This window comes from Heptranchias perlo, chromosome 22 (assembly GCF_035084215.1).
Source record: "Heptranchias perlo isolate sHepPer1 chromosome 22, sHepPer1.hap1, whole genome shotgun sequence".
Classification (NCBI taxonomy): Eukaryota; Metazoa; Chordata; class Chondrichthyes; order Hexanchiformes; family Hexanchidae; genus Heptranchias; species Heptranchias perlo.
This window is the reverse complement of record NC_090346.1, coordinates 6,652,307-6,679,756: the sequence shown is the minus strand read 5'-3', so window position 1 is coordinate 6,679,756 and position 27,450 is coordinate 6,652,307. Positions and strand designations below refer to the sequence as shown.

Here is a 27,450-nt window from a genome sequence, read left to right as displayed (position 1 = left end):
GTTGAAGGGAAACGTTTTAAAACTGACATCCTGACATGAGGCGGTTTCCACTCTGCACTGCTCACATTCTCCAGTGAGAGCCTGTCTGGGGGAAGCTGCCCAGAGCATGGTAGCTGACTCTTTAGTCTGAAGACCCAGGATTCTTGGCAGATTGATCCACCAGCCACGGATGACTAAGTCCTTCAGTTTGTGAACCTGCATCCCTTTGGTGCCCTGGTGCCAAACCTTCTCTCAATTTAAAGATAGCGGTTCGTTCCGCTGGTCTAGACAAACCAGTACTTTAGAGACTATGGTGAATAACACCAAGACAAAATTAAAGCCCAGCAACATACTAAGAACAAAATTGGATACCATATAGTTCAGAGGCTTCACCAGTCTGTTTCTTATCAGATTGCATGCTAGATTCACGAAATTAATTTGGTGCCATTGTTTCTCCAAGCTGGCAAATGGGGTTATACGCCATTCACAGGAGGAGGGGGAGAGGGAGAGGGAGGAGAATAAAATAAGACTTTGGTCGCAATTGTTCCTGCCCAGCAGTTTTTCCCTGACATAAATCATCATGAAGGGACAATCAGGAGCAATTGGAAAGATTTTTTTAAAAGAGTAAAGGGAAAAATGCATAAACAAGCAAACTGTGAGCAATCACATGCATACATCACGTCTACATTGTCATTTTTGCTTTTTATTTTTCTTCATAATTTCTAGCCCTCTCGCCTCTGAGTCAGGAGGTCATGGGTTCAAGTCCCACTCCACGGACCTGAGCACATAATCTAGGCTGACACTCCCAGTGCAGTACCGAGGGAGTGCTGCATTGTTGGAGGTGTCCGTCTTTCGGCTGAGAAGTTAAACCGAGGCCCCGTCTGCCCTCTCAAGTGGACGTAAGAGATCCCATGGCACTATTTCGAAGAAGATCAGAGGAGTTCTCCCCGGTGTCCTGGCCAATTTACCCCTCAACCAACATCATTAAGAAAGATTATCTGGTCATTATCACATTGCTGTTTGTGGGATCTTGCTGTGTGTAAATTGGCTGCCGCGTTTTCTACATTACAACAGTGACCATACTTCAAAAGTATTTAATTGACTGTGAAGCGCTTTGGGACGTCCTGAGATCGTGAAAGGCGCAGATCTTTCTTCTTTTATTTTTTTGTGGAATATCCGGTCTTTTTCTCCTCCTTTCGACACATAATGAGAAATCAGCAGCAGCAGCTTTAGGCTGCAAGTCATCTTTGATTTGACTAAGGACTCATTCTCTCTCTCCCCTTAGAATTCTCCGACATTTTGTTATTAATGCTGCTTTGATATTTTCAACTTTCAACAGAAAAGTTCGGCCTGCGCATTTCATTCACTTGAAAGAATTGTATTCAAGCCGCATAATCGGTCAGTATTTAACCTTTTGCCTTCGTAGAGTTCCTTGAAAAAAAATTCCGGGGATAAAGGGTTAAAAGCACAACTGCAAGAAGCTGGATTTTTGAATTGATAAATTTGAACACTATGCTGAAATTCTCTCAGGAGCTGGTAATGTTAAAAAAATAAGGTTCTTGAGCAGCCAAGTAGCTGCATCCTTTTGTGGCGGTTTTATCAATGTCAGTTTTTCTGTGAATTAGAGATCAAAAAGCAGATTTTTAACTGATTAACCCTTCGAAAACTGCAGCCCTATTTCTGCAACAAGACTTACTTAATCTACATAGAATTTACAGCACAGAAACAGGCCATTTAGCCCAACTGGCCTATGCCAAAGTTTATGCTCCACACGAGCCTCTTACCACTCTACTTCATCTCACCCATTCTGCATATCCTTCTATTCCTTTCTCCCTCATGTACTTATCCAGCTTCCCCTTTGTACCATAATATTTTCAATTAAGGTTTTGTGCTTTCCTCTCATTCCACTTTACAATACTAGTTAAATCTGATTTAAATTAGTTTTGGAGGCCTCATATGGGGGGAGAAGGGAGAGAAGAAAATATCTTTTGTTACACAATGGGTTGAAAAGTTTCTAAGTACTTTTACATAATACATTAAAATGACACAACTCTACAAATTATGAGTAATGAGTTGCAATTGCGTGTAAAGCTCTCAACCCATATTTCTATATTTGGTATCATGAGGCATAAATAATATATGCAGATTACAAAAACCTCGAAAAATATCCATGCACCCTCACTAAATAAAACAAAAGGGACATCGATAATAGTTTAAACAATATTTTTTTCCTGGGCCCACCCCATAGTTGAATTGTACAGAGTTCTTGGATCAATCCCTGCTCTCTGCTGATTTAGCTGATCTCAGCTGAGTTGGTGCAGGGTTTCAGGGGGTACAATTGGCCTCAGTGCCAATTAGGCTAGGGAGGAGAACACCAGCCACCGAGCACTGTCCAGCTGGCAGTGTGGGTAGGCGGGCATAGGGCGAGGGCAGGAACGGGCTCAGCTGCGGCACTCTGAGCTAGCCTGTCAGCATTCAATGTAAAGGTTTCCACGTGAGTAATGGTCATTTGGTCAAGGTACGGGAGGGCAAATGGGGCCAATGTAGGTCAGCTTGCATAGGGGTGATGGGTGAGCAGGACTTGGTGTGAGTTAGGATACGGGCGGCAGAGGGTGGAAGTTGGGAGGCCAACCAGGAGAGCATTGGAATAGTCAAGCCTGGAGGTAACAAAGCAGGGATAAAGGTTTCAGCTGATGAGCTGAAGCAGTTCGTAACATCAAAAATCATATTCTTCCTGACTCACATATTTTGACGTAAATTTGTTAATTGCTCAAATACACTAAAAGTAGAAAGAAATTATGCACTAGCATCAGAAGTTCAGTATACTCAAGATTTAGAAGACCCACCACTATTATTAAATCTTCTTATGCATTGAGCAGAAAGTCTTTGGGGGGCTTTGAAAAATATGCCTAAAACATCTGCTTTTTAAAAAAATTATTGTACCAATCTCCATAGGACCACAGGACATTTCATTTCCAGCCTTTTCTAAATAAACAGCAGTGGGAGGGTGGGGGCAGGTGAAAGGCAGCCATCTTGTAAGGTTTAACTTTGCTGCAGTTCTTAAAACATTCACCGTTTTGCATTGTCCAAATTCCAGTTGAAACATAATTTGGTAATTGATGCCATGTTAAAAAGTTAAAGAATCCTTCACCAAGGGGATAAAGGTCACAGCTTTCATTAGAATAACAGATACAGATTTATTAGACACAGCTGAACTGTGCAATAAATCATCGTTACCTCTTGTTAGGCCACCATCACCTTTATTCTTTTGGGGTACCTCATAAATCTTTATTAGGGCTGTGGCAGACAATTATTTTTGTAATCGAATACTCAATCCGTTACTGATTAAATCAAGAAATTGGGCTATACTGAACATATTGGCACATAAACAAACAAATACAAGTACCAGCGAGCCCCAGCATGCTCAGAATTTGGGATTACGTTTGTGTGTGCGTATGTGTATGTGTATTTTTTTCCATTAGCATGTGCGTCAATTGCTCAGTTAATAAACTGAAAGGCTAAAAATATATTTCACTGTTTGCTGTATTATTGCAATGGAGCTAGCTGGCCTCTGTATGACAACTAAACCACTGGATAAAGTACACAGGCAATATAGTACCGTGCCCATACCAACTCAAGGACAAAGTGATTAGTTAAGTATCTATTTCTATCATAATGTTGGTCCCCTCCTGCCAATATTCTACGTGGCCCATTACTGCTTGGCCTACCAAAAGCTCAAATTTATGTCAGTAAATGGCTATTATAAGTCACAAAATATCAGGTTTCCCATTCTGTTCAAAGCCTCTGGTATTGTTGTGCAAGAGACTGCAAGTGGAGAACGTAGGATTTTTAATCTGTTTTATGCATTTGAATTCCGTGCTCTATTTTGAATTGATCAAAGTCATGGTATATCACAGATTTCAAATAATAGATCTTACAAAGCAGAATTTGAGCAAAGTACAATTCCACTATACAGTTTTTTTTTGTACATTGGAGTATACTGAAAAATATCAAAAAATGTTATTATAGGTGAAGCAAGATACCAGTCCTCGAAAGATTAAAATCAAACCAAACATTAAGGAATAGTCTTCTTTCCTTTGAATATAGCCTAGCATTTGAGGTTCTTTTTAAGTAAATGGCGCGCGCCCGCCCACACACACACACACACAGACACAGACAAACACACACACACACACACACACACACATGCTCTTCTATCCTCCAGTTGCTTTATAATGTTTAGCATTAAGGCTGACTTGTACAATCTTGTATATGTTTGGTGATGAGAAACAGATTCAGGTTCTGCGAAATGTAAGGGACCATTCAGTGGAGTTAGCGCAGCCATTAAAAACATTATGTATCTAGTGCTGTTGTACATTATGCAATCTCCCAAGGGTTATAGAAAACTCAAGATGAGGCGATTAAACCTTTGCCAAGAAAGATTGCCTTTTAAAGCTATAACATAAGACAAACACTGTAAAGGAGCCGAGTCCCTGTCAGGGCTAATAAAGGACAGAATTTCCAGTTTAACGCACAAGCAGGTTGTACTGAAAAAAAGTTAACACATAAACAGGGCCCCATCACGGACCAAAGCAATTAATACTCACCAGTTCTCTCAAACGCTCTCCTGTCAAAACATGTCCAAGCAGTCCTCAACCGCAAACAAATAAAAAAGCATTTAAAGTCATTTTACATTCCTTGCGACCAAGTCTCTGTTCCCTACTTGGAGAAATAGTCTTTCGCTCGCTCGACTTTAAATGCAAACAATTTGGTGGATGGTCCCCACATGAGTGTACAATTTATGATGGTTTTTTGCTTGTGAAAGAATATCTAGGACATATGGTCACTATTTGACGATGTGCATAGCCTCCACTAAAGCGATATGCGCCTTTTAAGCTATTTCTGGGATACTACATATTGCTGTGTACCATCGATGTGTCATTTCACATATGTGAGTCATCAGTCCAGATTTGCACACATGTTGAATATTAATCCTATGGGAAATGGGATTATCACATCCACAAACATAAAGCTGCATGGTGCTAATGACAAAAATGTCACCTTGTGAGGTTTTAATGATCTGGAAGAAAATATTTCATGTATGGATATATGTTTCAATGTAAAAATAAACAGTTTTATTGCGGCACAAACAGTGCAGGTATAAATAAGGAATGTTTTATGCAAAGGCAGCCAATAAGTTGAAAAGTAAGATGAACTACTCGGGCGCTGAATTCCCTATTATCCCTAGGGAATTCAGCACTGGAGGAGTTAATGCCTTCTGTTCCACAGAATCTGTATTGCACAGGCTGTTATCAGGTTTTCTCCTTCACCCACTTTTACAGCACAGAAAACCTTGTGAAGCATCTCTCAGCGATACAATCAGGACATTTTCAAAGAACCTTTTTATATTTCTTGGTGAGGGCAAGAATATTTAGCTATCAAAGGTTATAAATTACAATTTTAAAAGGGGGAGGGGGAAGTTACTGTTACACTTAAGCAAGGCTATGGTGCACTGGACTCTTTTGCAGTACTAGTTTTGCATCGATTGACATCTGTGGTAAGAAAGGAAAATAATCAGATTTGATCCAATGGAACCCAAAACCCTTCTAAATATGTCAATAGATTTACTCCTAATCATTTACATATAATTATCAATATGAAAAGCACTTCTTAATATACCTGGGTCTGAAAAGCAGAAAATTTCATAAAAAGCAGTCTCCATATTTCCTGTAACATTACTATGTTTCCTAGACCATTGCCACATTGATCTTGTTTTAAAGATTTATAACCATTTGCTGTTTTGTATCAATCAGATGTAGATACAAAATATCTGGTAGAAACTAATCAGGCTCCTTGCAGACAAAGTTAGAAAGAAAAATCATAGAAACCAATTTCATTGTCACCTAAGACTGAAGAGGGTTTTTTTTGGAAGCTTCTGATTGCTTTTGTGTCATGGGGTGTTAGAGTCATAGGGTGTTAGAGAGATGTCACAGACACTTTGTTGCTGACAGACACACCCCACTAACTGCTAATAAAACACATCAGTCTTCACTTTCAAATTACCACCTTCCAAAAGGATTCCCCAAGACTAAAAGCTTTTCCAGGGACATTTCCCTAGATGGCCATTACCCCATTCCCAAGACCACCTCCAATTTGGGTTAAGAAATAAGTGTTTTGGGCCTCTCAAAGCTGGTGCCCACACTTCAAGTTAAAGTCTTACTACAATTGCAAAATTTACTACTGACAATCCTCTTCTTCAACAATTATAATTTTAAATTTCCACTAAGCTTTGGCAGCACGTCCCAAACCGATGACCTCCACCACCTAGAAGGACAAGGGCAGCAAGTGCCTCCAAGATCCCCTCCAAGTCACTCACCATCCCAACTTGGACATATATCGCCCATTCCTTCAGTGTTGCCGAGTCAAATTCCTGGAACTGTCTACCTAAGAGCACTGTAGGAGTCCCTTCACTACATGGACTGCAGCGGTTCAAGAAGACGGCTCACCACCACCTTTTCAAGGGCAACTAGGGATGGGCAATAAATGTCGGCCTTGCCAGCGACGCCCACATCCCAAAAATGAACTTTTAAAATTTCAGTTGTACTTAAATTTCAAACAATGCCAATCAATCTGGTTATATTTTAGCGTTTCCAAGAAGGTTTGTCTAAAATGCAGTTATATCATCAGGTGGTTTTGGGTGTGCATTGACATGAAAGTGGCAGCATAAGTCTGGGATTCTGGTCCCAATCTGATCCCCACCCAGCACCTAAACACAAGAAGTATGAGCGTCCCTGCGGGAGGCCACCTCACATGGCTTTGAGTTCACACCAGATGCAGTATAACTCCAGCCCAATATGAGGTTGCATTTTAAGAGTACCCAGGCACCTCTTGGACCAATATTGCACCAAGCAAAATGGGCTGGGGTGGACAGATAGTGTGTCAATTCCTGCTTAATCTGGGTTGACGATTAAAAGGTGTAACAACCTACACTGTTGGACCTGGCAGCACAGACCCCATCACTCCCCCTCCAAAAAAAAGAAACACTCATCCACTTAAATGGCCCACCACATTCAAAGTGCCCAGTCAGATTGTCCCTCTCCCCTCTCCAAAGCAATTCACCAAAGAGATATTGCAATCTGCTGACTCCCAGCAAATAAAAAGTCCAAAAAAGAAGACCCCTCAGCACTTCTGCCTTTCCAAGTTATGGATTGGAACGCATTTCAAACAGATTTATGCATTATTCATTTTTTTCCCTTCTTCTGTAACTCTGGTCAAAGGAGTAGAGGGAGTGGGGGGGGGGGGAGGAATGGAAAGGCTTAAAGAAATTGCAACGAGGGATTTGAGCGCAGGGGGCTGTGGACTGTAATGAAGTGACGGGGCTGTCAGGCTGGAATCTGCCTTGTGTCTCTTTAAAAGCAAGCCTGGGCCAAGGGAAGAGCCGCCAGCAGTCAGCCAGACTCAGTCATTTGAACTGATAACACAAAAGCCCAGAGTGGGCCCCTATGGAAGTGTATGCACCATGGAGACTTCGAGAGAGACTTTAAAGACCTATTTTACTCCCTCTCGCAATTATTATTGTATGTACACAAAATTATAAAATTCTAGAGTTGGCAAAATGCTCTTAAATATTCAACTGGAGTTCATAAAATCTACAGAGGTCTGTCAAAAGAAATGATTCCATCTCCCATCAGTGCTACAACACTGGGTTATTCTCTAGCCTATTTGCCATTAACACTACACTGCTAATACGTGTTTAGAACATTGTTTTTTTTTTGTTGGCATGACCATAACAAAAAGATACATCTTCCATCGGTCTTTCAGGACTGTTTGAGCAGTCAGGTAGGGCAGGAGGTACAAAGTGCCCTCTGGATAGTGGAGTGCGGGATCTGCCCATTGAGGTGGGTGGGTGGGTATTTGGGGAGATTTTTTTTGCTTCCTTATCCCCCAGAAACGTTGACTTATCCCAAAGAGCTGGTGAATCGGAAGTGGGGGAGTGGGGGGAATGGAGCAAATTGATCAACATCAAAAAACATTCAATGAAAACTCAATTAACCTGAGTTAAGTCTGGGAGACGGGCAGCTTTTTGCTGTTCGACCAGGATTGAAATTTCCGACATTTACATGCTGGATTGCAGTACTATTGTAGCAGAATGAGTCTCGCTTCGCCCTGGCCTTTAACAAGTACATTTAAAATTATATATAGCAATATATGCAGTACAACCGCACATCAGCAGTTTGTATTCTCGCCTCTCCTTTCCCACAGTTAGCTAAAAACAATAAACATTTTACAGCTGCAATCTGGCAACTTCCATTACTTTAACCCCCTCCCACACACACACACACACACTCGGTTAAAAAATAAACACCTACCAAACAATTTAGTACAATCAGCTCTTGGAAATGGACTTGTTGAATTTCCCGAATTGCCACCGCACTCAGGTATTTTCTTAAAAGAAACTATCGCACTTTAGAACGGGTTGTGCGGTGCAGCGAGTGGCGAAATCCTTTTATTTACAGACATTTACAAGGATTAAACAAAAGTGGGATTCGGTCTCTCCGTCCACTGTAGTGGGTGGAAGTGGATGTGCAGGTGCAGGCGATTATACAGCTTGTACACAATGCTCAAGAGATGTCGTTTCCCTGGATTAAAATTACAACATCCCCATTTTACTGCCATGGACTCTAGTCGTTAAAAAATGCTAGTGTGCCCAGAAATGCTACCACATAACCCGCTCCCTCTATAGGGCGATACACCGCAACAAGACTGTCGGTAACGGCAGATCAAATGCAAGTACCTGAAACCGTTTTAATAACTGTTCTTGTAAACGCACAGACTTCAATGTATCCGTTAAAATGCTAGTTAAAAGTATGGTGTGGGTCTTAAGCCGTGATAAAGACAGAAACGTCTTAAAACGGGTGGAAGCGAATGATATGGTCCGAGATTAAAAGCAAAAGCAACTGCAGAAGGGATTTTTAAGATCAAGGTATAAAGCAGGAGACTTGGTAAAGCAATTTTCAGCATCAAGTCTGCAAAGACTATCACTGTTTGACATTTTAGATAATTATGTGTATTGCTTTAATTAATGTTGTGGGTACCCAGTGTAAACGGCACCATAACCACTGAAACACTGACAAACACATCTTTAATGCACTTTACTGTGCGCAATATAGGCGGGCAGTGTTAAATTACACACAGCATAGCAGTGCAAACCAGCGCTCCGCGTTGCACTAAAGCAATACATTACCTTTTAAGTCAATGAAAGGATTATTAATATCTGATGAAGTACAGCAAAGATTGCCAAGTTTGGGTAAGCATGTTCAAAAACGCTGAATCCACCTCTCCCCCCACCCCCGTTTCCCTTCAGAGTTTTTGGTCATTCAGAACCTCCCTTTATTCGAAAGAAGCCAGTCCCGGCCTCAGCTTTAATTAAAGTGACAGAACCCCAAGCACGCAAATGTTGACAAGCTCCATACTCTGGTAAATAACACGGCTTCGAGCCCCCTCCCCACCCCCCGTTTACCGCCAAACCCAAACGCAAAGGAAATGCCTGGAGTTCCTAGCGGCTTCATATTTAAGCCAGGCCACAGTCATCGGTTGACCAGAAATGGAAAAAAAAGCACTAAGAAGTCGCTTTTGTGAAGAGTCTCGACGCGGGACAGAGGAGTCATTGTTTTTTTTTATATTTTTAAAAAAGCAGGTGGTCCTTACTACAGGTCAGAGTAGATAAACAACGTTTCTGAATAGTGGCATTCAGTGGTGTCCAAAATAGTGCAGAAATCTTCAATTCACGGCTAACCCTAGCCAACAACACCCACCCACTCACTCCTTTCTATATAGAACCCCATTGAAAACACTTCCGCTCCGATACGAGAGCTCCCTCATAGTGCTATCTATACATTGTACACAACACATACATCATTCGAGGTAACCTCTCTGCTAGACAGAAACTGGAACGAATTGTACTAAACCTTTCTTCCTTACTCATTGACCCTACATACCACCGCTCTTAGTTATTTACAGAGGTCTTCCAATTTTTTCCATTAACACTCTGCAGCTATGAGGGTGCTACACGATAATGCACGATAATGTGTTTCACAGAAACTCCGCTGTAAACGTGGATGAATACTTAACAAGACTTGACATTCAATTTCTCTCCCACTGGCAGTTTGTCATAGCGGGTAATACAGCACAAAACTTGCTTATCCATACACGGATAGAACTCAGGAAATCTACAGGACAACAACAACTTGCATTTATATAACTCCTTTAATGTAGTAAACCGTCCCAATGCTCTTCACACCAGCGATTATCAGACAAAGTTATACACCGAGCCACATAAGGAGATATTAGGATAGGCGACCAAAGAGCTAGGTTTTACCAAGCATCTTAAAGGAGGTGGAGATGTAGAGAGGCGGAGAGGTTTAGGGAGGAAATTCCAGAGTTTAGGGCCTAAGCAGCTGAAGGCACGGCCGCCAATGGTGGGGCGAAGGGAGTAGGGGATTACACAAGATGCCAGACAACAGGAGTAAATTCGCCTGGTTTGAATTCCTTGTTTCTTCCATTGCGCTGGTGGCCTCGTTGTCTACGTGGATGTAACCCCGGTACAAAGAGCAATGGATGAATGCTTCTGAATCTAGTATATGCCATGAACTACAGAATCTATGGAAAGGGGATTCCTGTAAGCTTCAAGACAAAGCGCCCTTGGAACTTACGGCTTGGCCGCTGCTTGTAGGCGCATAAAGACATTGGTTTTCGTGGTGTTTTCTGTAACAAAACCCGGGAGCATTCAATTGTTACTTCGGAACATTATGCCGATATACAAAAAGGGGGGAAGGGGGGACAAAGTACGCTTTTACTCTTATCATTGCTAGTCAATTATTTATCTCGGAACGTTGCGCCGACAATAAGCAGTTCGGCGGGTTTACTTGAAAGAGAGTCTTCCAAAACAACAGCAATTTTGCTAATGCTTCCGAACTAATGGGCAAAAAACATCTGACGCTAACTCCCCACCCACTCACCACAGTGCAGCTGCTATTAAGTGCTGTACTGTACTGTACTACACAACCAAGTTCTTGCTAATCGCTCCAGACCACAGCGCTCTGCTTGAGACATTACCAGTAATAATTGCCTCAATAATTTTTGGGAAGTTGAAGCTAAACATTCTCCTTTATTTTATTTTTTTTGGGGGGGGGGGGTTTGCCAAAGACTGCTTTTGGAAATCTACAACAACAAAAACAATACACAAAAGCTAAATACATTTTCACTCTGCTGTTTTCCAGCAACTGTATCGCCCGACCCCTGTCCAGTTTCACTAAAATGTAAAACGCGATGTTCCAACAGAGGAATGTCCTGCTTTCATAGAATCATACAGCACAGGAGGCCATTCGCCCCATCGTGCCTGTGCTGGCTCTTTGAAAGAGCTGTCCAATTAGTCCCATTCCCCGATCTTTCCCTTTGGCCTGCAAATTTTCCCCCTCCAAGTATTTATCCAATTCCATTTTGAAAGCTGGCACTGAATCTGCTTCCACCGCCCTTTCATTCCAAATCATAACAACTTTCATTAGTAAAATGCGCACAGGAACCGTCGGTTTGGAAAGAGGGAATTTGACTTTAAACGAGAATGCAAATGCTTTAAGTGGGCCTCTGGATAAAAGCGATTTGGCATCTAAACATCCGAATTAAGTCTGAGATTTTCCTTCTCTCAAGTACCCACAAGGATCTCAAAAATACGTTTAACTTCTTAGCGTCCTGTCCTCCTACAAACTGCAGGCTTGGCGGCACCCAATCAGGGAATTTCCTGATTTACCTTGTCTTTTATTATCCTATTTATAAACCTGGCGGTGTTTTGCACTGGGGGTCTGGACACTTCACCTTGGCTTCTCAAATTTTTAAAAAAGAACCAAACGAAAAAAAATTACAACCTTTTTAATTAAAAAGACTCCCTAACGTGGATCTATAAATATAATTTGCACTATGACACTGCGGTTAAAACTGACCTATTTGCTTACTCCACCGTATAAATTAGCCCAGTGCACTATTGGTCGATGTGAAGATACAGGGTGACAATGACGCGGAACTGACACTCCGGTAAATATGCCAATTCCCGATTGCTGTAAACAGCCATCGAAAGCAATCGGGAATTGGCATTTTTTTTAAAAAAGCTCCAGTTAGAAATTATACCACAACTTTAATGTGCTGCAAGCGTGTAAAAACGCCGTTAACCTGTACCAGAAACTTGCTGAACTTGTAGCGAAATTAAAACTGGACATTTTGAACGGCCATGTAATGCTTTCCCTTTTGAGGCTATAGTCGAACCGGAGATTGTTTAAATGAGCTACCGCCCCCACCCCGACTAATTACAAGAAAGGCTTTTACAGATTATTTTTTAAAGTAAATTATATACTGTCAAAGGCAAGGGAATGCCTCGAGAATGGGTCACACAGCGCAGCCCAGCATTCCTCGCCCTTCACCCTTCAGTGAGAGACAGAATGAGCCTGTGGTGGTGGAGAGGAATCAATAAGCCAAGGTCCATTCAAAGTATGATTACATCTACTTATTGAATGTGTATAAGCCGGTGAGTAAAAGTCTAGACTAAACCTTCAGTGGAAAGAAGGGAAATAAAAGAAGTGTAAACATGAACTTTTTTTTTTAAAACGATCTTGAACTTTTTGTGTGTGTGAAGGCTGACGTGGAAAGTAGACGTTAAGACGGTTGCGAAACGGATATTGCGGTACGGGACACTGGGATTTAACTCTGAGGGAGCGGCGAGGCTCGCGTTTGCTGTCTAGGGTTTCAGATCTCTTTTGGATCTGCGCTTTAAAACGGTTTTTAAAAAAAAAATCTTTGCTGAAGATTCCCCTCCGCTCTGTGACGGGCTGCTCGAATTCTGTTCGTGACTGGTTGGAAATCGATATCTCTTCCCAGTCCTTTCAACTCTGCTGGTCATTTGCACTCGCCTTCAAATGTTAACTCCTTCGGCGCCGAACAGCTCTTACGGCACATTCCCCGTGTTACATAGAATTTACAACACAGAAACAGGTCATTCGGCCCAACGGGTCTATCCCGTGTCTATGCTCCACACGAGCCTCCTCCCACTCCTCTTCGTTTAACCAGTATTTCCTTCTATTCCTTTCTCCCTCGTGAAATGAGCTAGCTTCCCTTTAAATGCATCAGGTTCTATAATCCTCGGAGGTTCAACACTGTATTTGGGCTCCAAACAGTCCCCAGCTCTCGAAATATTAATGCCTGTTAGGCGGAAGCTTTGATGTTTAGAGTTCAGACGCCGCAAGAACAAGAGCCTGCTCCCCACCGTTATGAACTCTGATTATAGCAAAGGTCGGAATAGGGAATGATGCATAAATACCACCACTACCATTAATATGCACCCAGCTTGACTGGGTTAAACCTGCGCCAAATAACTTCCATTTTTGGAAGCGGTAGGCTGTAATTTAGAACCATCTGCCTCATTTATCATACCTAGTCCTCGGCGTATTAAACTTTTTCTTTTGGGCACTGGATCAGTCAGTGCTCAGTTGAAGCCTGCGATCAAAGACCGGACCACGCTGTCCAGAGTCCCGATAAATCACAGACAAAACAGGCGCAAACGCTGCGTTCAAACAAGCAAGGGCAACACCGAAAAACAGTAAATAAGGCCAATCTAAAAGGTGTCATTGTTCGTAATGTCATTTCTTGGCCGAAGTACGTGGCGAAGCGACAACATTTTGAAAATCCTGGCCTGTTATCTGATTTTTCTAGTGGTTTCGTGGCCTTTACCAGTTTAGTCATTCTGCGCCTCTCTGTTTTCTACCGATGCAAATCCCGACTTTATTAAAGTCTCCAAAACTGTACTGATCTAAAAGAATCCTCGGTCTGGCCGGGAAGGGAAAAGAGACCGCCCATGTCCTTGGCAGTCAGTCCCATGTTGGCATAGTTTAACGAGCAACTTTGCTAACTTTACCTCGCTCGAGTACGTTCGTTGGCCAAACGGTATACCCGAAAACGACGGTGGAAGTCCCTGTATGGTCCGTCTCCTTAATTATAATAAAATCTACAAGACAACGAACCAGTCTTCGGATTTCAGGGGCCTTAAGATCGCAGTATTGCTTTTTTCAGGTTGAACTTTCAAGTCCAGAACTGGTGAGAATTTGAGCTGGTTAAGAGGGCACGGAATTAAAAAGATGAAACGGTGTTTAATTTTTTTAATGGCTAGAATTCATTACGGCGAAACAAAACACGGGAGAGAATACGGTACCCTTGGACACCGGGGTTTAAAACGCACTGCCTTTACTAAGCTTTCTCTTAACCTAATAAGACTTGCGCGTTATGTTGATTCAGATAAAAGCCTGTGTGGATTGTTAGTGGATGTGGCGAAGACAATACTTCAAGAAAGTGTCGTACCAGTTAATACTGTACTTTCCAGGGACACTCTTATGGCTGGGTTCCGGGAATATGGAGTATCACATGGTTTCCAGTCGTGTAAGGTCCTTCAGCCGCTGAGCTGTCCTTTCTTAAGTTTTAGTCTTTTTAAAACGCCACTATAAAAATAGAATGTTTGTAACAGTGCTTCCAAATCAATGACCCAACCGTCCTACCCTGTCAACCCATCTACAGATAGCCAAACGCAGTCTAAGTAGCCTGCGAGAGTTATATACCTTAAACTTTCTGCCCTTTCATTTCATGTCGCCTCTCAAACGGGGTATTTACTCTTTTTATTTCACGTCATACAGTTCTTCCCATGGTCACATTAATATGCCTTATTTTAAGTATTCAATTCTTTCACTTATAATCCCTGCATGTATTTTAAGAGAATCGCCCAAGCTGCTGTGGGTAGGAGCAAATACAAGTCTGTCCTCGATAGCTAGTGCTGCTTAAAAGAAATACGACCAAGTATTCTTAATTTTAATATACAGCCGCCTTCAGATTGCAAGTCTGCCGAAGTCTTTAATAGTGGCTTAAAACCACTGTCCATAATTTAATATTTAAAACGCCATTAAGGTAATGCGGTGGGACATACGGACAGCGATAACTGCTATTCACAGTAATTATTAAACTTAAAACTTAAAGCCAATCTCACTCAACTGTGCTGTATGAATAAAAGAACAGCAGAAAGCGCCCTATCCTGTAACTCTGCAAGACAGGCACACTCTTACAATCGGAACAATTTACAGTGTACATGAAAGATTATTAACACTTCAACTACCAACAGCAGTATTACAGGAGGATTTGCTGAGCAACCGCTTTTAATACTTAGTAAACAAGGAGGGAGACTGAGAATCAAAAAGGTTCCAGCTCTGCCTGTGAACACAGAGGGTTTGAATTAAAGCCCCATTCCTCCATTATCACGCATACACCAGTCAACCTCATCACTCAGCTGTCCCAACGAAAATATATTAAAAGCGATTCCTTTTAAGCAGCCGCCTCAATCAAGAAGCCGGCAGGCGATTTGCTAACTTGGTAAACGAAAGGACTTGCATTTATATAGCGCCGTTCTCGACCTCGGGATGTCCCAAAGCGCTTTACAGCCAATTAAATACTTTTTGAGGTGTAGACGCTGTTGTAATGCAGGGAAATGCTGAGAAGAGGAGAAACTAGGGAATCAAAAAGGTTTCAGCTCTGCCGATAGGGCAGATAAACTTTATACATTTTACAGAAGGTGGAGGGGGAACGCAATTGCTCATAACGACGTGTAATCTCTGGCAATCAGGGGGGAGGGTAATATAGGGGGGGAATTGAAACTTTAAAAAAAAACCTTCATCTGCGTTTGACAATAAAATAGACGATTTCTACAAAAGAGTTCCAGTTTACAAACAGTCACAGAGCAGCAAAGGTCAAAATGTAAAGTTAACGGCCTAAACCTTAATGTGCTGAAATGAATTAAGGACTGCGCTTAGAAATATTAGCAATAATTCATATTCAAGGTGGATATGTCACTGCTCCTTGGACTTCAGGGAATCCCGAATTGCCTACAAATCATTTTGCCATTTTATAAAGGTATATACACCATATATACATAGCAACATATATAGACACATACAATTCTATGTATGTGGTTTCACAAGCGTCATCTTTAGCGCCTTCTACGCCCTGCTCCACCAGTTCTTTTTCATACAAAGGTGAATTTGCAATCTGCGCAATTCTAATCAACCCTAACAAGCGTGAATGTCAGACAATTTGCATGCTTGAGGGAAAAAATAGTCAGCGAGGCGCAGCTTCCTCAAGAAACATTTACAATTCATTTAACCAGCTGGCGTGCACCCTTAAACCCCCCACCTCCTCCACCAACCACCTTTTATCTCGCTTTATAATGTCAAGATTTGTGCCTGTTGTGTCTTGTGTGTTTTTTGAGATGTGCACAGTTTATTACTACCAGCTCTCTGGCAGAGACATTCGAGAATAAATAAAACGTTTGGGAATAGGCAGCTTAGAACGTATAATACATAGAATCCCATTTCTACAAACCTCGCCCAAACTCTATATCAGAAAGAATATCCATCTATCGAAGCGCTAAGTGCATTAAAGATTACTGTCTGCGTACATTTGTGCTCAATGCCTGCGTATTTACATATAAAAGGGGCGCCGTTTTAGGGAAGAATTAGAAAAGCGTTAGAAAGTCTTTAGACAAAGCTACGGAATATTTGCTCGAATAGTTGTTTGGAACTTAGCTCGATTTTAACTTCCCTTCCATTTAAATTGCTTGTTTACTTTACTTGAATCTTGCCGTAACCTCCTCTTTCAGATCATCTGCACAAGCTCTGTCTTAAACCTGGCAATAGTCTCAACCATGTTTCTCTCTCTCTCTCTGCTTTGAATCGTTCTGCATTTTTCGATAATAGGAGTTTTTTTAAACCGACGAACTCGCACGCATTGAGCGAACTAGTCTCCAAACCAGAATAAAACATTCAAATGCCACTTCCTAACCAACCTCGAACCAACACCAGCTTAGGTACAGGTACAAGGAAACACGTTTCTCGCCTACAGAAAAGTAAAATTCCTAAGGAAAGCTGCCGTTCTAGAGAAGAAATAACCTCAGCCCCAATCGCTCCTCTTCAGCAGCTCGCACACTCTGCTTCCCAAAATGCTGATTTAGAGGTTTGGGTGCTGCAGATATATACTAAACTCGAACGGATTCGACGGGCACCGCTCATTTTAACTTAAAGCTTACCACTTTTCTCCAATCTCAATACTACGAGAAGTAAACCAAGGTTTCTCGGTTAATGCTAAACCGCAAAAACGTCTAAGAAAACGGGCATTTACTCTATTATATTCAACACAGCTCGACGCTTCTCAATTGCCTACTCTGTACTGATTCTACACACAAAAAACAGGAACACCGATTCACTTTGGAAGGAAAACTACTTCGAATGCGTTTAGCATTTTACAAAAGGGGGAACTACACAGAAACATCTGAATACAGCCGATGAGATCGGGATAATGGGCATTTGACCCTAAGTACTATTGTTAAGGACTATTTGCATTAAATGTTTACACATTTACATACTAAATTAGTTCATTGTATGGAAAAAAAGTAAGTTTGCAGAACTTCTAAGCAAACTTTTAGAATCCTTACAATCTCTTTCACAGTTCAGTTTTTTTCCCCAATTAAAGGACTATGTTTTACTGGGCAAACTCTCGTGGTTTTGAAAAATCATTGGTTTTTTTTAAAAAACACGTTTCCATCAACTATAAAGTAGACCCACGTGAAACACATTTTGTATCTACTAGAAATCATACCGAGAATTGCAAGAGGAAGGCATGAGTCAACTTACCCGAGTGCCCGTGCACCGAAACCGGGGAGGAGAGGTACTTGCCCGGGGGAAGATGAGACCCGAGCGCCGAGCTCATATGGCCGGCCGAGGGAGCGATTCTGCCGGCTGGCGCGCCGACCCTGTGCGCCTCCATGCCCAGCCCGGTGAGCAGAGGAGCCGGGACGTGAACAGTTCGGTGGTGGCCGAAATCTCTCCCATCCATAATCGGTCAGTGCGAATCCTTTAAACTTTTTTTTCCTGAACAAATCCCTCCTTTTTAATTCAGGCTGCTAGACAGTCCAAGATTTACAAACGTATTATCAGGCTTGCTTGGAGGCATTCTGAACGGCTTCTGTGCAAGAGAGAAGAGAAACATTAGTTCCATTATATTTAGTGCAATTAAAAATTAATGTTAGTTCTTCATCTTATACAGCCATTCGTCTACATGAACTCAAATTCACAAAAAAATCTAACTGTTATTAGTTTAAGAAGCTGAGGCAAAAATACCATTTACGGTTCACATTAAACTCAAAACATTCCCTTTCCTTTGAAGATCAGCGTATTATTCAGCGCATAAGTGTTCCCTTTTTAAATAAAAATTGCAATTTAAGAAAATGCTAGCGCTCGGTCCACAGGGTTCTCAACATCTGCCGAGAGCCTCCGTCTTTTTGTAAACAACTATTTTATCTTTTGAGTTCAAATTCCGCCTCGCGTTTCAATGCACAATGTTACCCACAGATAATGCCGAGAGTCTCAAATCCTAAATGTTGCTTTTAAAACGATTGTTAAGGGAAATTATACTAACCCCCACCTCCCACCCCCCAATTCGCCAGCATCAAAGCAGAGAATAAGGAATTTTTCAGTCAGAATAATCTCCCCGCCTTTCTTTTAACTATAGAGCCCCAAGTATATGTTTCAAGTGTTGGTACAGACTGAAAAAATTAGCTGCCCACAATAGCTCGTTATGAAAAAATAACCAGCAAATGTAAACACGAGCCCCTCTCTCCCTACTACATTGAAGACAATTACATTCTGAAGCCAAACACTGTTTTTCAAAACATTACACAAAATATTGATCTTTTAAATGTAAAAAACCCCATCATTTTACCGATTCAGACTCAACATGTTCAAATTAAATATATATAGTCACTAATGGAGAAGTACAGATAGAGTGAGGGCTTAACTCTGGAGAGAATATTTTGGATCTAGTCACTACAGTTCAGCCATGTACAAGGAGGGCTGGTTTAAATATAACATTTAGCCCTCGTTGTCTAATTAAACCATTTCAATTCCCACATTTCTTTCACTTACAATCGACCGATTCAAGTTTCTCTCATTAAGGATTATTGTTGTTTTGTCATTGCGAGTTTTTGCAGCTTCTAAAATCCCAAGTTCATTCACAAATGACTGCTCTCACCCAATATATGATGCATAAACATGCTGAAACATGCAAATGTCGAACACACAAATGCCTAAAACTCATCGGTTAGGCGTGTAAGTTATCCCAAAATGTACTTCAAGAAGAAGACATTAATGTAACATCTTCAGATAGAATCAAATATTTTTGTGTCGAGGAGCCTATGCCAAATTTGCCAATTGAATCCTTTAGGAGCCTGGATTTCGATTCCTGGCTTTGGCCAGTGTTTCATGGAATGGCTTAAATCCTGATTTTAATTAAAAACAGCCATTTGATCAGAGAGCACAATCAACTCCAGTTCTTCCTCTACCTTTGAACAAAATGAAACTTATTCGGTTTTCAGATAAATCCAAAGCTCAATACGTGTCTACATTTGATTATTTTCACTTGTTTTCATTTCTTAAGCAACAAAAAAGGAAAGTGGGACTTTTTAAAAAATGCTACTAGCACCGATCTTCTCACTCGGCGTTACAAAAGGTCCGGTCTAACTTCAGCAGAGAGTAAAACAGCCTCTTCGACAGCAGCATTTTTTAAAAAATCAAACAATACAACCTCTATTCCAGTAACGTCTAGTGTTCTAGTGAATCCCACTTCCCGATCAAAACTTGGGCGAATGCGTCCAAAATAATGTTTTTCACGGTTTACGCGCCTTCCCATTACTTCACGTCTTACAAACACGGCTGACTATCCTGTGCAATAGTTAGGAGTACGTTAGGCAAAACTTTACTCACGTTTATGGACGATTCAGACAGCTAAGCAGATTTTTTCCCCATTTTAAAAAAAAAGTCCAGGCTATAGGTGAACGCAGATTGTGGGATCGCCATACAGAAAACAAAATACAAAAACCTCTTTCAACTCTAGCCAGTCTTCCAAACTCTCTTTTTGCAATGAAGCACACATTGTTTCGCCATTGCCTGCCTCCTGTCAATCACCCCGTGTCAATAACCCTCCGATTGGCTGGAGCGGCTGTCAATCAATCAATGTAAACACGCCTTTGATTGGCCCGGGGCCAGCTCACCCTCGCGACGTCCCTGAAAAACCAATTAGAGAGTACGGGAGGTTTCAAGGCGATCCTTTGTACGGCATTGAACGATTACAATAGTACTCAGAATGGCACCGTTTCGAGGCTCCCCATTCGCTCGTGAATGATTAAAATAGTAATAAGAATCTTGCGAGAAGTTTCAAGTTCCCCATCTACTCTGCCTCGCCGTGTTGTCCCATGCTTTTTTTTCCAGGCAGTTTCAAGTTCCTCAAGTTCCCTAACACAAGGAAAGGGACTAAAATAGTAATGAGCTCCCCGAGCGCCAGGGGAACAACCGTCTGAATGTTTGGAAGAGCTCATCTGAATATCTCCCAGGCACAATCGCGCCTCGAATGAAAGAAATGCAACTTCTGGAGGACTCATCAACGTTGTATTTGTCTCAAATTGGCGACAGGATCGAGAAAGAAAGCGAGAGAGGGAGAGACGCACAGAGAGGGGGAGGGGAGGGATAATTAATGCGGATTGACTGATGGAAGCAGCAGAATGCAGAAGATTGTGAATGATCAATGGAGCAGTAATGACTGACAGCTTCCTTCCAACTTATTTTTTCCTTCCTTTTCTCTTCTAATGGAAAAACGTTGCCATATTTTAAAATGTAGAAAATCAATGTATTGCATCCCATCAACTTGTAATTAAATGCAACGTCTGCTCCGTGGATTCTTTGTGTGTGTGTGTGTATCAAGGATTCTTAAGACATTGGTTACGTTTAGCACGCCGTGTGTTTTTTTTCTTTTCGTGATTTTGTTCAGTGTGTGACTCATTGTTTTATACACATGGATGCGACAGAAGCTGTAATGTGATTAGGTATGTATAACAATAAATCATCTGGTTAATAACATGAAATAGATGTGCGTGTGTCTGTGTGTTAATGGCGTGCGCGATTGCATTAATCGACAAAGGGGATTGTAATTTCTTTTCAAAAACTATATTTTTGTTCAGTAATCGAGATACGACCGTGTATATCTGATCCCTCAATTGAACTCTCCAGTGCGTCATAGGTATGAATGACAAATAGAACTGTAGCCGTGTGATTTCATCTTTTTAATATATAAAAAAATAATATACTCGATCAGTTGGGAGGCATGTTGGGGGAATGGGTAATGAAGGGCAAACTACAGCCTGCAAGGTTACGGAGCTATATTTATTGTGCTATATGCTTTCCATGCAACGATTTAGTTGGGAGTTCGCCCTTGACATGAAGGCTATTTTTTTATTTGCAAAACGAAGCTAGGGTAAATATCACTGCTTACGTGACAAGCGTTCGATGGCGAGTTACAGTTTGCTGGCAAATTTATTCCCTGCTTCCCTGGCAGGCATTAATAACACGTGGCAGGGTGCTCGAGTTAGAAAGATGTGCGGCGATTGCAGAAGGAAAAAAAAACAGCTCGCACCCTTCTCCCAGTTTACACAATGCATTCCATTTTCTGTACGTGTAACATCCCACGGATAGCTCTCGCTTTTATATATAGACTTTTAATGAAAGCACAAGCACTAAAAAAAAAACACGCTATGAAATATGCATACAAATTCAAAGTCGTTGCTTGGCAAAGATTTGAGATAGCAAAATTGAGACGGGATAGAAAGTGTTGGAAAATAGGGAAGGACTCAGTGTCTCCCTCCCCCAACCCTAAAAAAGGGAGCTGTTTAGAGGATTAGCGCCATTGGATCAATATTTGGGAAAGAAGCTCAGACGGCGACAGTGAGGGCCCAAAATTCTAGTCTTCAACGCGCCTTTAGTGTAATGACTTAGGGGGAAATGCACCGAACACGTTATCACGAAATGAAGCGCTAGCTGCATTTCGAATTGCAGTCGATGTGGAAGAAAGGGGCTCTCCCCTCCCCCCCCCCCCCCACCTCCCAACCGTCTTTATCATGGACAACCGTTCAAAATCTGAACTGAGCGACCAACAAGAGGGAGAACTGAGGAAATTGGATTTCAGACAAAGATAGCTTTCTGCTCCCAAAGGCCTCAAATGGACATTTCTGATCGTGTATAAGGCGTCCTAGTTCTAACGTATGAAATGCTTAACTTTCGATTTTTAGTGTGGGGGGGAGCTCTTTGTGGATTGGCTGTACGCTGTAAATTTTGCACCGCGAACTAGTTATTTTGAATCAAATATGTCATTGACAGGCTTTCATTAATAGTTGGGGCAGCTATCATCATGAGCTTTGTATGAAGAGCTCGCTCTCTTTTACAAACTATTAAAATCCACAAAAAACGGAGTGGAAGAGGCCTTATTGCTTCGAGTTTCTGTTATTATTTCATCTGGAACATTCTCAGATGTAGTTAAATTGTATCACAGCACTGTAGATACTGACAGCCCGTGTATAGATCATTAGTTAGTTGATTGATTTTTGAATTCATATGAAAGCGACAAGGCTGCAGATGGAAAAGGGGCGCTGCAGCTTTAAACCGGAGATTAAACGTTTGAAGTGGGAAATATCTACACTTTGCAAATCGTTTCTCAAATTAGAGTGCAATTTAAAATTAAATACTGTGCACGGTATTTTTCCTTTTAAAAAAAGCGACTTTCAAACTTGACTAACGCCAGTGTCCTTGGCGCCAGCCAGCCAGAGCAAATATAAACAAATAAAAGAATGAATTAATATGAACCCAAAATCTTCTATTAAGTTGATATGGCCATGTCACTTCGAAAAGCCTTGTGTAAACAGAGCCAATGACTCCTAGGATATTGCCCATAAGGAGCTGAACTCAAATCCAATATATTGTACTAATAGAATGGTTGCTTGATGTGACTCGAGTCGGTGATGCCTGCTATAAAACATTGTGGAAGACATTTCATGGGAGTCAGTCGGTTCATTGCATACCAGACGTCCATTTCACTGATGGGGCTAGGGCCATATTTCTAACAGCATTTTTGCAGCGGGCACGAGTTGGGCTGATGGGCGGGGTCTGAAATTGTTTTTTTCTCTCTCAAAACATTTGTTTTATTAAAAAAAGATAAGTCTTTTAAAATCGCGCTCTCGTTTTTCTCAAGAGGTCAATAATTTGCAGAAGTGTGGTGCTTTTGAGGAACAAGTTAAAAACTGTTCAGTAGGTTTTATTTTGGCCATAAGATGTTACCTTCCTGCAGTTAAAATTCATTGTGTGTGGAAAAATGTAGCATTCCATTTCTAGTCAATCTATTTGATCGAGTTTATATATCCAGAAATTAAACACACTTTCATTTAGTATGTGGTTTTAATGGTAATTCCTAAAAAAAAACAGTCGCGTGGGAACAACTACAGACGTTGACACAGCGAAGGCAATGTTATTGCAGCGTTCGTTGTACCAAAACGTTAAAAAAAACGAAAATGGATGTGGTAAAACTTTCAAAGTTGAAAGGATATTTTAAAGAACATCACGTCCTTGGTGTACTGCTTAAGGTCTCCATGTGCCAATCAACATAGCCTTTGATAATGTCTCTAACTGTAATCTACTGTGGAAATAGAATCGGTGGGGCTCGATAATAGTAATTCTAGTGAAAGGATTATAATGGGGGTCTGCAGTGGACACACATGCAGTGAGATGTCCTCAGTACTGGATTCCGAATCCCATTACACTCCCACTACGTAACTTCCAACGGTACCATTCACCTTTTAAGCGCAGCGATCATTTTTGTAACAAACTACTTTAGTCATTTATTTCTGAAAATGCCATTTCAGCTTTTATGTTGAGAAGTAAAAGCCGAGTTCACGAAAGCAAAATCTACATGAACTTTGCACCAAGATATAATGCGATTGTGTTTATGTGTCTGGGGGGGTAGTATCCGTGTACAGCTATTCAGTAACCTTGGGAGGCAATCGATGCTGTCTACTTTGCACCGTTTATATTTGCAAAGGTAAACGTAATATTTTCTCCCTATGTGTGTGTGCGCGCTCATTGATTTAGATCAGTTAATTTCCCCGGATATTTGCATTGCAAACAGTTCATCACAAAGCTCGAGATCAGAGTGCAGTGTGGCAATACTGACCACAGTAAATTATGTCAGGGCGTTGCTCTTATTTTTTAACCCACTATTTGTCAGCGTCTAGGTCCTATACAATCGATCTGAATTAAAACACTGACCGCGTGTTTGCACCCTTCAGCATATTTGGGAGAGGGAAGCGATTAGGCCAAAAACGAATTATAAATAGAATGTGCGTGTTTGGTTGCTAAGATAAATCTAACACTACGCAACTTAATGTTACTCTACATTAATCAACCAGCTGCTTTCTCCGTATTACTTGCAATGTGAAAATGCGCCGGCATCAATCCAGAACATACAACAAAACATACAGACGGCTGTTACGATGTTTGTTTTACACTTCTGGTAAACTTACTGTCGTTATGTTAAGTCGTGCGTTACAATATGACCACATCGTATAGCACAGAACACGTTACCCATAACGTTACTTTATGTCACATAGCGATACCACAACTCGCCTATCTACAGTCCGCACAGCAACCGGAGAGAACTGGTTGAGGGTACCTCTAGATAAGGATGCTATTGTGTATATCCTTTCACATTCAACTACAGGGGGAGGGGTTGACAAAACGAGGCGTGTTTTCAGCCTTACTTCTTTTGAGTCAATAAAACGAAGCGGCGCATTGAGATAATGAAATGATTCAGCGGTCAACAAATCAGCCTTTGACACAATTCTTTATTTATCTTGTTTAGACGTTTTCAGAAACCACGGTTACAGCTGAGAGGGAAAACTGCCGAAAGAAACTTTCCTCAACTCTTCCACTTTAGAGTCCCAGGCCAAGTACCAGATAAAGACATCTTAAACCACTTATATTTTTTATACAGCAATATGCGCTAACATTAAGCTAAGATAACAAGGACACGAGCACATCTATCTTTTGAACGTTTCATCGCGCATTTTTAGCTATTTAAGAAACACGTGCGAGAGCTGACACAGCCTCTGGCGTGAGCGCGTTATATTTGTATTAATGATCTGAGCATGAGGAAAATGGAACACAATTACAGCGTGTCAGTGATAATAATTAAAAGCCCAACGTTTTATCTTTGGCAAATTGACTTGGTTATGGTGCCGCTTTGGGTGTGTATTCCCTCGAACGAAACAGCTGCGGAGACTGTGGATCGCGACCATTTCTGTAATATACCTAAATTGAAACCATGTTCTCAAGTCATAAATACACATTTTTTTAAAATCACCATCCGGAGTATAACAACACGCTTGTTTTATGGGGAGCTGTTTGCTGAGTATTCTATGCTCACCTTGGCTCCAGGTGGTATCGGCTACACTAAGCGGTACTTCAGCCTTTAAAAAATAATCTGCAGTAAGAAACTAAACTTTACCGGGTTGACATACAATGCGACATCATTCTCCACGAATGCATTTAAACTGTTTAACAAAAGGGCTTTAGAACTGTGAACTATATTTGATGTAAGGGGAAAATGTCAAGTTAAGGAACATTCCCTTCCGGTACAATTACATATGTATTTACATAAATAAAATGTATCTCTCAAAGTCCACTGGAAGTAGCCATGTGTCGAAATGAACCCTACCCAGAGAGTTTTAGGAGGGAGGAACTGACATTCAGTTTGGGCCAGCACCGTTCTTTAAACACACTACAATTCTGACAACTGAATGCACCAAGATCAGGGCGTCCCCACGTTGAAACGGCACTGAACCAATATAAGAAAATATGTCAAATCAGTCATTAAAAATGTAGTCTCGGATCTAATTTATCTACTCCGTTTGAATCACGTTTTGCGCTGGGCTAGTGAAGACAAATAAAAAGCGAAATAAACAAAATACACGCTGCTTACGGTCGCTATTTCATCTGAGTATGACTGATCCGAATTTCACAGGAGACTAGTACTCTGTGATTACTTAGCGATTCCTTTAGTGAAAATCTGCCTTACTGACGGGTCGTGCACGCTACTTTCTCTGTTTGTGCAGCGAGTTGTTTTGGCACCGAACAGAAGATACAATTATTTGCATAATTCTGCCTTAAATCTAGATTTCCAACCTTTTTTGTGCAAAAAAATGTGGGGAAAACAGGAGGATAAGGAATAGCGGGGAGTTGAGAGCAGGCATTTGGGAATGAAAACGTTCATTTCCGCCACAAGATTAAACTAGACTTTCCAAGCGATGGACAACAGCCTCTGATCAATGGGGAAAGACAATTCAATGCAACCTTATACCCTGATATTCTCGTGTTAGTGATTTTCATTAAAGTCAGGAAGCCATCTAAACTAGTCTACTAGAGATCACTTGAAGAGTTAGCAGAGATGTCACCTGTTATAAAAGCACCCCTTTCTTTAAACGACATTTTCCGAAACCAATGCACAATTATTTTTATACCTGCCACTGTGAGCTTATGCAAAGTTTCTTAAACACCTCAGCACAAATTCTACCAACAGTTATATATGTTTTACAGTATGTTTCCCAAAATTACAGGGTAATGATTGCTAGTTGAACCGTGTGTAGTATTTAACTACAAACATTGCAAAGATATCGTTAATTGGCTATACTTTTTACTGGTGTAAAAAGCTGTCAGTTTTTTTACGAAATGCCCCCCCAATCTTTTAATTACATTTCTTTATAATGACCAAAGCCCTTACAGAATGCTGTGTAAATAGAAACACAAGGAACTGAAAGCAGTTTAGAATACACATTTTTTCCTATTACGTTTGACTATAATATAAGATTACAAGTTGAGAGCTGTGCTATGCTTCGACGGAGCTTCACCAATCTGTCCTGAGAGGGGGACTTGTTTAGTCTCTGAGCAACTCGCCAAGACATTTTAAACCGTTTTGACAAACATGTACACTAATAGCATAAACGCTAAAACGTCACAGATCATCCAAGGACCAAGCATTGAGTCAATGGCAGGCGCCTGTTTATAGTGTACCCTAATAAAACTGGAAGGTAACACTCGTGAAATCCAGGACTACCCGTAGTATTATTTTTGGACCTGGTGCAAAATGTTACAAAAGCCCTCAAAGTAATTCGGATCTGGTCCATTGCCTGCCATTTGAGTTTTTAATTGCCCCTGTCTATCGTTAACAGAACTCAACCCCAAGCACCCACCCCTGTTAAATTCACGTGGTAACTCCAGCGATTCCAGTCTATCATCATATTGATGAACATATTAAACGCACCCCAAAATATTTTCTAATAAGTCAACGGTCTAAATGAACGACGTCAGATGGTTGTAAGTTACCAGTACTGGGTTCTCTGTACAATACTGTAGCTTCCACTTTTCTTCTACACGTTTACTTTCTTTAGAGTCTTCGTCTGCTTTCTCTGTG

The 27,450-nt window shown here is 41.2% G+C and overlaps 1 protein-coding gene and 1 long non-coding RNA gene across 8 annotated transcripts in view; one reads left to right on the top strand and one right to left on the bottom strand.

The window, feature by feature from the left end:
* The window catches only part of tnrc18 (trinucleotide repeat containing 18), a 154,764-nt gene extending 127,314 nt beyond the window's left edge, over positions 1-27,450 (bottom strand). For 5 of the 6 annotated variants that reach the window (XM_068002868.1, XM_068002870.1, XM_068002871.1 and 2 more), the window contains exons 1-2: positions 19,872-20,014; positions 17,745-18,075 (exon numbers count right to left, since the gene is read on the bottom strand). In XM_068002868.1, the coding sequence (XP_067858969.1) occupies positions 17,745-17,946 (202 nt within the window). In that variant the 5' untranslated portion in view covers positions 17,947-18,075; positions 19,872-20,014. Of the gene's footprint in view, positions 1-17,744; positions 18,076-19,871; positions 20,015-27,362 lie in introns of those variants that run through there. The other variant, XM_068002869.1, reaches the window with a different exon arrangement.
* Positions 12,409-21,025, top strand: LOC137340439 (uncharacterized). Of its 2 annotated transcripts, none has more exons than XR_010966805.1 (3): positions 12,409-12,553; positions 17,701-17,951; positions 20,376-21,025. It is a non-coding gene; the product is annotated as an uncharacterized lncRNA (long non-coding RNA). The 2 variants fall into 2 exon arrangements; XR_010966804.1 differs by lacking the exon at positions 12,409-12,553 and adding an exon at positions 13,499-14,115.